The sequence below is a fragment of the Podarcis bocagei genome (genome assembly GCF_964188305.1).
Source record: "Podarcis bocagei genome assembly, chromosome: 2".
NCBI lineage: Eukaryota > Metazoa > Chordata > Lepidosauria > Squamata > Lacertidae > Podarcis > Podarcis bocagei.
This window is the reverse complement of record NC_138126.1, coordinates 82615088-82627357: the sequence shown is the minus strand read 5'-3', so window position 1 is coordinate 82627357 and position 12270 is coordinate 82615088. Positions and strand designations below refer to the sequence as shown.

At 40.9% G+C, this 12270-nt stretch overlaps 1 protein-coding gene across 5 annotated transcripts in view; it reads right to left on the bottom strand.

Annotated features, from left to right (window-relative positions):
• Positions 1–12270, bottom strand: part of HTR4 (5-hydroxytryptamine receptor 4) — a 178752-nt gene that overhangs the window by 75703 nt on the left and 90779 nt on the right. For all 5 annotated transcript variants that reach the window (XM_081178633.1, XM_081178629.1, XM_081178630.1 and 2 more), the window contains 2 exons: positions 2847–2972; positions 842–1042 (listed from right to left, as the gene is read on the bottom strand). In XM_081178633.1, the coding sequence (XP_081034759.1) occupies positions 842–1042; positions 2847–2972 (327 nt within the window). The remainder of the gene's footprint in view (positions 1–841; positions 1043–2846; positions 2973–12270) is intronic.

Here is a 12270-nt window from a genome sequence, read left to right as displayed (position 1 = left end):
TTTTGGTTTCCCTGCGAATGTCCTGGTCCTCAAACACTCTGCACTTCAATCGGAAGAAAGCCACACTCGCAGAGCTCAGGCAACACTGGATTTTGGCATCAATGTTGGCCCTTGTGGAAAGATAACTGCCTAGGTAGTCCTCTTAGTATGTATTGATAAACCACAATTTAGTGCTAACATAGTCACTCTATGGTGAAGGAAATATACACATCTATTCTTACATAATATATTCAAGAGGGGAATCCCCAGTCTGCAGGCCAGATATGGCCCACAGCCAGATTCCATCTGCTTTTCTGGGTTTCCTCCCATCCACCAGCTGTTCAGCAGAGAGCAGCCAAAGAGGAAATGATGCCTTCCTCTGCAAGAAGATCAAAGTGGGGTGGGGTATGTTTCAGCAGAGACATAAGCCTGTAACTTAGTGGCTGATCTGTGATCGTAATAATAAAGATGGATTGACTGACATAAACATATGTCCTTGCAAATAATGCAAAGAGTATCTATACTTTTTGAAACTTTGTGCATACAAGTTTTGGGATCCAAGTGCATTTTTGAAGTTAAAGGCATTGAATAGGTGTGTCCTGCTCATACACTGATCTAAAACCCAACCTTTAACATCTTTCCACTGGAGATGCCCAGTAATTAGCCAAAGAAAGATTCCCCAGCTCTGTTCTAGATACTTGAAAATAGATATTTGAGATAAGCCCTGGCACACATGAAACCTTGTATATAGGATATATTTACATGCCTTTCATTCAATGGTTTTCCTGAAGGAACACATGAAATTTAACCGGATAAACTTGAAAACAGCAGCATTTTATTTTATGTACCTTTTTTATCCTACCTGTCTAATGAGATACAGCAGAGGTGGAAAATTGATGCTGTTGTGAGGAGGACATCAAGAGAAGTGCGGACTAAACAGAACGTTCTTCCATAAATCCAGTTATCTTGAACCAGCTCAATGGCTCCAAATGGCATCACGAGAACTGACACCAGCAAGTCAGCAAAGGCAAGTGAGACTATGAAATAATTGGTCTTGATTTTCCTGCAAGGAACACAAATGTATTGATTCAGAAAGACATCATCAAGATGACAATTTGTAGGACAGTGTTGCCTTCTGCATTTTAAAACATCCAGCCCTTGTTATTTTATCACTCTGTAAATCAAGTGCCCATGTTGAGTATGTAAATTCCTCATGGGCCACACCCTTCTGTTCAGACAGGAGATCGTCCAGGAGATAGTCGAATGTGTGCACCAGCCTCTTTATCCATATATAGATCTCAAATTCACAAAGTAGTAGGCTTTCATTAGCAATTAAAATTCCCACCTGCATTTGTTGGTTCGCTATCACTCATGGTGAGCAACTCGCTTTCAAAGCCATTAACATGCATACATATTGGACATGTGATGCTTCAGTGGTGAGGGACCTTAGCAGGGATGCTGCCAGAAGTTGATTTGATGTTTTCTTTCGAGCTGTTTCCACTGAAGAGACAAGCAGCTGCTCAGTTAGAAAAGTGCCTTGTCTTTTTGACGCAGTAGGAACTACTGCATAGAAAAACAACAAACAAAGCTCTTGCTGGGAATGTAGTTCCCCCCATGCATGCACAACACATCTTTCATTTAGGTTTAAGGATGTGAACTTAGAAATTCTGCAGCTCCTTCCAATCCAATCCAAATCTTTATGACAGTCATAGGCCAGCATAAGAAAAAAGCAGCTACTTTAAAGAAGCCCTTACTTCATTAAAGCTTCTACAGTAATATATGTATATATTTAAAAAACTTACAGTATACTGACCATAATACATGTTAACATCAAGATATAAATCAACACTGTAGGCAAAATGATGCTCACATGCAGAGGCAGAAAACAAAGGTCACATAAGCTTGTATGACCAATTATGCTCGTATCGTACTGATTCATTAACGCCATAAAAGGCCTTTAAATAACAGGTTGTGCCTCCTCAACAATTTACACAGTCAGATTGCCATTAATATCTACAACTTCCTGATATGTGGCCAAATAAGCCTAAAACAAAAAACGTGACATATCTGGCTATACATTTAGAGATGTGGAAATTGATTGTGAAATGTGAATGGATACACTGCTTAAATGTAGCATTTAATTTTTTTGGCAATTTTTTTGGCAATCTGGCAATTGCTATACATTTAGAGATGTGGAAATTGATTGTGAAATGTGAATGGATACACTGCTTAAATGTAGCATTTAATTTTTTCCCAATTAATCATACTTTTCTTTGTCAAATAAACCCAAAGCACTGTCCTTTCAGGGCAGAAGTCCTGAATCCATTCCATGTCTAATATTCATTCCTGGCATAATTGCACAGTCTGTTACCCATGTCTGTTCTCCATCATCTGCTCTGCTCATTGGAGCTGGGAAATCCACAATGTCATTACAACCAGGACATGATGTAGTTTTTTAGTGCATATCAAGGAGAAAGAAAACCTGGCAAGAAATTGCTATTTTTGGCAGTGTTCCCTTGTCTCTTGTTGCATGTAGCTTCTGCCCTAAAAGTGAAGTGTTAGTCACTTTGGAATTATTTGGTGATTTATGTGTTTTGATGATGCAAATTCTAGAAATGCAGGCACTAGATAATAAAATGATTAATCATCTGCAATATAAATTCTAACTTTGACACTACAGGCAATCAAAGTTTGACATTACACTAATAAGCTTGTCTGGGGGAAAACCAGTGAGAATGTTCTTTTACCACATTGTTTATGTTCACAGCTATTTTCACATTTGTCTCTTTGCCCTGGAGATCAAATATTCCACCCTTGAAAAGCTCATTCTGCCAAAGAGATTGATAGTAACATATGGATGGACTCACCTGAGTTGCCTGTCTCTGCATACAGCCACCATCACCAGAAGATTTCCCAGGATAGCCATAAGAATAACAGCAGAAATAAAGGTGAGCAGTGCAATCTTCTCTGCCACGCCAAATCCCTCAGTTGAGCTATAAAGAAAAAAATATGGGGTACTTCTTGAAAATAGAAGACTGGCTACTTGAGACTGACTTGGTTATTTTGAATCCATATGTCAAATTCCATTTTCCAGCCCACAGCAGCCTTAACTCATTTACTGACCCTTGCCTTCAACAATGGGAATACTGTAGATTACAATTCAACAGCTCAGGACCAATCTATGTATGTGACAGGGTGTACACTGGCCACAATATTAGACTTGCATCTGTAACTTTGGGAAGCAGCCTGATCTGTTCCAGAGCCACTCTGTGTCTTTCCAATTTGACCCACTATTTAGTGTTAAATTATATCTGTTGAAAAACAAAGCTCTGTTTTCTTCCCATTCACTATAATGGGGAATCTAAAAACTGATCAATCTAACCAACACCCCCTTTTTGCAAAAGTGGGTGAAATTTGCAGGCAGGGCAGCTCCTCCACAGTGGATTAAGTCTGCCAAATTGTAGGCAGATACATCCAGGGATTTTCATGGAAGGTTAAATTTGATTTTTATTTTTTTTAAGGCTCCAATTTTCTGCCAGACTCAGTGGCAACTTGCAGGCACAGCCAAATTTCAGAATGGCAACTGCCATGTCCTGCAAGGACAAATTTTACCATTTTAGGGTGGGTGCAATAGAAGTACTATGGGCTGTGGGTGGAAAACATTGGGGAGCATTGATATACAGTGGTACCTCAGTTTAAGAACAGCCCTGTTTACGAACTATTCAGTTTATGAACTCTGCAACACCGTAAGTAGTGTTTGGAAACTTTACCTCAGTCTAAGAACAGAATCTGAATGGTAAAAGGGCACCGGTGGCAGGAGACCTCATTAGGGAAAGCGCGCCTCGGTTTAAGAACGGTTTCAGTTTAAAAACGGACTTCCGGAACGGATTAAGTTCGTAAACAGAGGTACCACTGTATTTATATATTAAACCATCTAGCATATAAAATGGATCTATCAAATTCTGAATCTTTCTCAATCCAGCTTGCTTTTTATTGATAATACAATTTTTGTTGTCCCAAAGCTACAACTTTTGGGAAAGGAACTAGACATATGAGTTGGAAGCTACATTCAGAAGACTCATATGCCACCACAATTTATTTCTGTAGTGTACACACACAGCAACCACTTTGGCTTGGCAAAGGAAAAAGTTGAAGCATGGGGATTAGACAGACAGTTACAATATGGATTGTGGGGGTCATGTTCAAGGCCCAAGAAATGAAAATAGTCATTTCCCCTCTATTTATGCTCCTGGCTTTTTCTCCTCTCTTCAGCAGCATCAGAAACCAATATAAATACTGAGCCAATGTACTGCTGCAGGCAGAATGCTGGACTTGGAGCTGTGTTTCAAGTCTCTAACACACAAAGTTCACTTACGTAAATGGCCGTGGGCAGCCTCACACTTTAGTTACAGGGATAAAATGAGCTAACCCCAAGGGAGTCAACCTGAGCTCTCTAGAGAAAGTCAGAAAGTCAGGGATTCAAACATGATGAATAATTTGAGACGAAGTTGGAGACAACATAGCTAAGGTGGCAGCAGTTGCAGCGCAAAAATGGTTTCAAAAAATAAGATTTAATGGGTAGAATTTGCTCAGAGTTTGCTTGTCATACCTGAAAACCAGGAAGGAACTTCATTTCATAGAGTTTCTCTGTGATGTTGTATACTTAAGAGCCCTACCATGCCTGACTAACTACAGTCTTCAAGCTCCCCCACCCTCTGCTAATATGCATCCATTGCTAACATGAATGCAGAAAAGAAAGCAGAAGAGAGGAATTTAGGCTTCACGTGGGTAGCCTGGTCAATACACATTTCACATTTATATCACAATCCATCTGAAGCAAGCACCACTTTAAGTCTTTATGTGGGAAAGTACTCTTAAATTGGATTGTCTGGACAACTTGCCTTGCAGGCACATTCTTTGCAGTTCAGCTGCTTTCTGCTTTGTGGCACATTGGAGCCTGAGATACTACAAAACATTCTGTCCAGAGAGTTAGTGAGCAGAAATTCTTGAGGCAAGGGGCTGGAGTTGATAGCCTTCTGGTCTCTCACAGTCAAGGAGAAACTTAATTCAAACTGTGCTCGCTACTTCTAGGCGATCTAATATTGCTTGCTTGGGTAAGCAGGAGAGGAAGAGAGCAAGAGACGGCGCATGCTGCAGGAATAAAGTCACCTTGACAAGGAAGAAGAGGGAGAAATGCAACACAGAATGCCACCTGATCCTGTGAAAGGAGATGGAAACCCTATTCAAGGTCTGCTACCTTGCACCAGAACTATATCAAATGCCAGATCTCCTTCACTAGGAGGAAACTAGGAGATATTAATCCATAAAGGCAGGGTAGGTGTTGCTAAATTATTAATCAACACTGAATTTAATAGGAAAGGTTTGAAACGGTTAGAAAATGATGACTTTTGCTTTATACGTTGAAGAAAATGCATATGTGTATCTGCACTCTAGGATTTATTGCGGATGAAGGGCCAGCTATAAATATGACTGATAAATGCTATATCTGAATTAGATTTCATAATGCTAATAAAAAATAATCCTTGAGATGTCTTTAATGACTCTTGCTTCTCCGCTTCCTCCTTCTTCTCAAAATGTGCATAGATCCCAAATTGCTCAGTGAGCCGTTCATAAGCAGATTATGAGCAGGCTTTCACAACAGCAGCGCTAGCTAACATTCTGAGAATCAATGGGTTGTATACAACGAAATCATCCCATCAGTGCAAGGAGTTCTCCCACTCTTTGTATGCCCACTCCAATCAGTACTAGGAGTTTTCCCAGCCCTCAGCAGCAGATTTGGAGGGCATGGGGAGAGGAGAGGGAGAGAAACTCCTGAAGTTCTTGAACTTACAGGAAAACTTCACTCGATATAACCTATTATATTTGCTCGCAATGTTCCATTAATGTAAAGTCCATTTCATTTAAAGTGGACTGAAGATAAACTAACTTTACAACATACTCCAATATTTCTATGACTTCATCTATAGGACATAATTACGTAACATATTTCTTTCTTTCTTTTTTCTTTCTTTTTTTTTTTTGTCTCTTCAACACGCAGCCTGAGTCATACTGGCAAGCAACCTATGCAACACTGCAGTGTAACAGGATAATTTTCCAGACAGAAAGGCAGTTAAGGTCCATACGATAGCTTAGATTAATAGCCTGGGAGTTTAAATGCAGAACAAAAGCCTACCACACTGCAAAGGGCTAGTGTAGTGTGCCTGAGAATACAGACTTTGGACCCCAGAGACCCAAATTCAATAACCATCCCTGTTAGGACCTCATGGGAACTGAAAGTGTGTATGTTTTCAATCTATATTGGGGTAGTCAAATAATTCTGATCTGCACACAAGGATTTATTTTATACAAGAATGATGGAAAATGCACAACTTTTCCATTCACAGAATATAAAGGGGAATTTAGAGTGAACAACCAAGTAATTGTAGCTACTAACCCCTTAAAGTAGTAATTCAGAAGTGTAATTTTATTAATTCTCTGATAATTGGATAACAGTTTAGTTAATTTGGTAACTATTTTCACTAACACACAATACGTCTTGTATCTATGCTGCCTAACATACATTTGCATTTAATGGCTGATATCTATCAGCAGAGGGATTGGCCAAAACGAAGATGGACCCAGCAGTCAGTCAGTCAGTCACACACACACACACACACACACACACACACAGAGAGAGAGAGAGAGAGAGAGAGAGAGAGAGAGAGAGAGAGAATGAGAGAGAGGGGGGGATGCATGCAGACACACACTTTTTTCTGCCAATCAGAGGGAGCAGAGACATCTATTTCACACACAGCCCAGCTCAGCACTGAGTGAGATTCCTCTCCACCCAGTGCTATGATGGAAAGGAGTGTACCCCCAAGAATCCTACTAATCTCTCCACTGCAAGCAGGCCAGGGTGCTCCTAAAACAGGAAGGATTCACTGAGTGTTCTGACCTGCTTGCAATGGTAACATGCAAGAGGCAGAAGAGGTGCCATTACAGATTTTGCCACCACTGCTATCAGTTGTATAAGAAGGCTGGCAGACCTGCTCAAAGGTAGCAGGATCACGTTCCCTGACATAAGTGCTCAGCAGGGCCTAAGTGAAACAGTCCACAAAGAATGGGCAAATCAGGGAATGGGTTACCTTAATTTTTCTATCAGGATCTCTTTGAGTCTTTAACACAATGGCTGGTTTTAGGGTCGCATGACCGGTTTTGGCTGCATTAGGCACTGCATTGCAGGGGGCGCCACAACAATTCTGTAGAACTGAGCACGAGAGAGGGGTGTGTGCCAAATTTTAACATTGCACAGGGCACTGCAGAAATTTGAGAGCCCCAAAAGCCACTGCTTTAACGGGTAACAGAAGACGAACAGTTGCCACTTTATACATCCCTATATCTATTTTTTTTAAAATCATATTTATTGAAATTTCCAAAACTCAAAAAAGAAAAAAGAAAAGAAAAAGAAAAAAAACATTTACATTTAAAACCTTACTTTCATTAACATCTTTCCAGGACTCCCCCATCCCTCTCCCTGTTGTATTCCCCTTCCATTAATTTAGTTCCACAAGTTCTTACCCCAAATTTAAAACTTATTATGTTTAACCCAATATTCAATTTAGTTCATCTTATATACTCACTTTCCCTTTGAATTCCACCATCCTTCATCATTAAAAAAAAAGTTCTTTCCCCCAAGGTCCACCCCAATTCCCTTCCACAAATTCCCTTTTTTAATAAACACATCAAAACAAGATAATTTTTTTTTAAAAAGATTCAAAATATAGTTTTAGACCCTTTGGATTCCAAATCTCCCCCCCCTTCCCCGGTTTCGATTCCCCATGTCCATCGGTCTATCTGCTATCAGCCTGGAGATCTCACGTCCACGACCGAATCTTTCTCAGCTCCACTTTGCCGGTTTTCTTGGTAATATCCTGCCTGACAGGCCTTTGGTCTTCCTTGGTCTTTCACAATAATATGGCTCCTCCTTTGTTCTCTTCCAAATCGTCATCAGTCCTTTGTTCTCTTTCCTCACTTTTCTCAGGTTTCTTTTCCTGTTCCGCTGCAAAAACATTCTAATTCAAAAACTTGGTTCCTCTACAGGGGTTATTATTTGTTCAGGAACAAAAACTTGCGTCAAGTCCCTTCCATTCTTCAATAGATAATTCTATTGTCTCCTTTAGTGTAGAAACCTCTGTAGACAAAATAATGTTTCATTTTTGCAGCTTTCCCAGGAGATAAAAAGTCCTGTTCGATTCCAAGAGTATTTTTCCACTTACAGCCGTTCTTGTAATGTCCCAAAACCCCTCTAGGGGGATTATGGTAACTTTGTTACCTTCCAAATCAAATCCAAAAGTCAAATTGTTATTCTTTGTTTTCGACAATTTATATCCAAATTGTAACAAAACTAACCAACAAAGTCCTCATAACAAAGTCCTCTTTTTATTCTCCAACTTTGACAGCTACTTTGACAGTTGTCAAAGTCTCTATCTCTCTTCACCAGGCTCTCTCACGGATCGCCCCGGTTCCCGGGGGGGGGGGTTGCACTTTAACGCTCACCATCCACTCTTCTCCTCCAGCACAGTTACTTATAATTTCCCATCGTGGAATTAATTATCAATAAACAGAAGCAAACTCTTTTCTCGACCTTAGTTGCCAAATCCTTGTTTTAAATTGTCTACAATAGGGGGGAGACGGACTTCCTTTTTGCACCTCCCCCGCTCGTACCGAATCCGAAATATTTTTTTTTCTTTTAAGTCCGATTTCCAAATTACTCACGGGTTGTTGTTTTTAGTCCAAATTTTCAATAGAAGAAGTCAGCGCTCTCCGTCGAATGGCATGCGGCTTCGCTCGGCAGGGAAAGCAGAGGACTCATAGCACCGCGCCGCCCCCCGTCCCCCACTCCGCAGCCTTTAAAAAGGCTCCTTCGCGGGTCGGGGGCGCTAACGGTGCCCGCCGAGTCACCAGGTCCATGGGCATCCACGCCCATGGTTTTTGAGGGTCCCCGCGTTGCCGGCGCGGTAGGACCCAACCCCTACCGAGCAGACTCCCTCCGTAGCTCGGAGGGAGTCCACCATTCGGCGATGGCGCCAACCCGGAAGTCTCCCTCTACATCCCTATATCTACATGATGGGTTAGCAGATGAATTTTCTGCCCATTAAATAATTCTTATAGTACAAGGCTCTTGCTAAAGAAAAGTTAACAAGGTTAAGCCATTGTCAAATAAAATACATTATGATTTAAAAATAAATAAATCCTTGGTACAGATTTTATAATGTGGAACTCCCAATAAAAGTTGCCAACACATTTCCCCCCTTGATTATATTAACCAAGATTCCACTATTGTTGGGCCAAGCCCTCATGTTACACTTTTATTATATTTGTTCAGGCAATAAAGAAAAAAATGTACTGAAATATTTTTTTCTCATACCCACTCCTTCTCCCTTTACTAGGCCACCCACCCATCCCAAGGCTTGTTTGTCTACGCCCCCTCTCATGTTCTAGCCAACTCATCTAGAGCCAAGCCAAAAAATTCAGAATTTAAGAACGTTCTCCCATCACCACAAAAGAGCAATGTAGCCAAATATTGTCTGAATATTCTTCACCACGGCTATAATGCCGCTCCTGTGCTCCCAAGAACCTGTTGGATAATTTCACATACATGCCAAATGGTACCTTTGGAAAATGCTTCCCCATATAACCACCTACAAATAGGATGGAAAGTGTCCAAAGGTCGTTTTCATTCCGCTCCAGCCTCAGAGCTGAGGTTCACCCTCTTTGTAACTCCGCCAGCCTTTGCCACCACCACAAAATCTCTTTGTGCATTTCAACATCCATTATTATTGCAAAGAAAACAGAACAAACATTTTCTCTATTAGAGGCTTCAGCTCCAAACATCCTACAGGTAAGCCAGTGTCAAAACTTCAGCAATGAAAATAATGAGGAAGGGTTCCCTTCTGGAAAAAAAAGTGTACTTAATTAGGCAGATCTGTCTACTGAGCATGGTACAACTTCAGCGAGAGGTAATTACAGCTTCAGCAAGTAATACACTAGTGGCTGATCAGGCTGCAACCTTGTGGCAAGTTGTCTGCTTCAGTCAGAGCTGCTGACAAGCATTAGTGGTTCCAGTCCAACTTTTTGACACTCGCCGAAAAGCTTAGTTTCGGGTCACTGCCTCTTGGTCAGCTAATGAAACAAGTGGGTCTGTTTTTGGCAAATACATTAACTTAACTTGGGCATAATGCAGTGGCTACAATTAGCTCAACCATTTTTTCCTCCAGTGTTATCTTAGCAATGTGACCAGAACAGCTAGTCATTCCAGTCCTGTTTATAACTAAACTGGACACATTTTACAATACAGTCAAACCTCGGTTGTCGAACGTAATCCGTTCCAGAAGCCCGTTTGGCTCCCAAAATGTTTGACAACCGAGGCGCGGCTTCCGATTGGTTGAAGGAGCTTCCTGCACTCAAGCGGTAGCCGCATCGGACATTCAAATTCTGAAAAACGTTAGAAAACCGGAACATTACTTCCGGGTTTTTGGCGTTCGGGAGCCAAAACGTTCCAAAACGGAGCCGTTCAGGAACCAAGGTTTGACTGTAACTACAAATTCAGAATCACTCCTTCAAAACTTCAACCTGTTACTGGATTTCTTATGTCTCTGCACAAACCACAACAAATGAAAAAAATATGTGATCCACACTTTTACTTTTACCTTTTTTTTACTTAGGCAAAGAAGGCATTCATTTTTTCATATTAATGCAGAAAATAATTGCAAAGTATACGGGAAGTATATCTATTCAATTTCTTAGAAACTGGAAGGAAGCTTGGGGAGAGGTTTTCAGCACTTGGGGAAAGGAACGTAATGGGCAGGTTCATAAATCATTCCTGGCTTCATAATGCATGGTTTATGAAGCTGACAATGAGAATCAGGCAGGGCCAGGTACTCCTCACTCTTCACTCCTCTCCCATTACACACCAACTTCAGTGTGAAGATCCTGTTTTGTATCATATGTCAGCTAACAAACTAGGAAAATAAACCAGAATTATGTTCTATCACCATCCTTATGCCTTTCAGCTATGGTGCAGGATTAACTACAATAATATGGTGGCAGCAGGACCAGAGGAGCAGCACCTCTCTGAGACCTCTGGGTATAGGGCTGTATATAAATTCTAATAAATAAAATAAAATAAAAATGTGGTCATGATCCTCTTGGCACATACATGGATGCTCCCCAAAAGTCATGGTTTAGCTTAGCATTTCATCTGAACAGGGTCTCCCCCACAGTCTCAAATATCTAAACACTGGCAAAAAAAAAAAAACAACCCACTGGTTTTAACTAGCAGGGCAATCCTTGTGATCTTATTGTAAAACAAATACCCAATAACAGTGAAATATTACTCAATGTCTAGCCTGGAGAAAAAGGAAGGTATTGAAACCAATTACACCCTCAGCCCAATTTTCTGGAGTTTCTAGTTTTGATTTTGTAGTGTATATTTCTAGTTATCATAACACTGATGTCATCTGTACTCAGTAGCGGAGGAACTGGTATCATTGATAACTTAATCTGCATTACAACAGCTCACTGAAAAGGAAGAAGAAAACAATGTCGATTTAGATCACATCAGATGTGAATTACTCAGAGCTAAAGGGCACAAGGTACGGTAATTTTCCTTTTTGGAAATTCAAAGAATTCTTCCACTTATTGTTCGTGATAGCTCTGCAGATGGCTGCTGCACAGCTGGGGAAGGTTAGGTACTTGCCAAACACACAAGTTGAGGGGGGTGGAAGTGTGATGGTGCCAGTTTTGCTAAAATGATAAAAAGGAGGGGGCGGTCCTTTTAAAAACTGGTCTTGTGACTACAGGTTTGTTCTCCGTAAGAGATTTAAAAGCAGCCAGAATCAAAGACTGCAGTGATCTGATGTTCCAATTTGAGAAAATGGAGCACACTAGCAATATTCATTTGTGAAACAAATTTTCATACTTCATGTTGATCATCACTGTGAAGCAGGACACCTTGGAATACCACTCACTGGGGAACAACAGCAGGAGGGTCTATTGCCCTCATATTCTGCTTGTGGGCTTCTTGGAGGCATCTGGTTGGATGCTGGGGAAAACAGAATGCTGGACGGATAAGCCATTGGTCTGACCCAGCAGGATTCTTGTGTTCTTAGAAGGAGCATCAGAGGATAAACTACAGCAGTGAGTTTGCCAGATCGTTAAAACAGGAGAAAGGGAATTGGATTCAATTATGTTTCAATGTGGGTGGCACTGTGGTCTAAACCACAGAGCCTC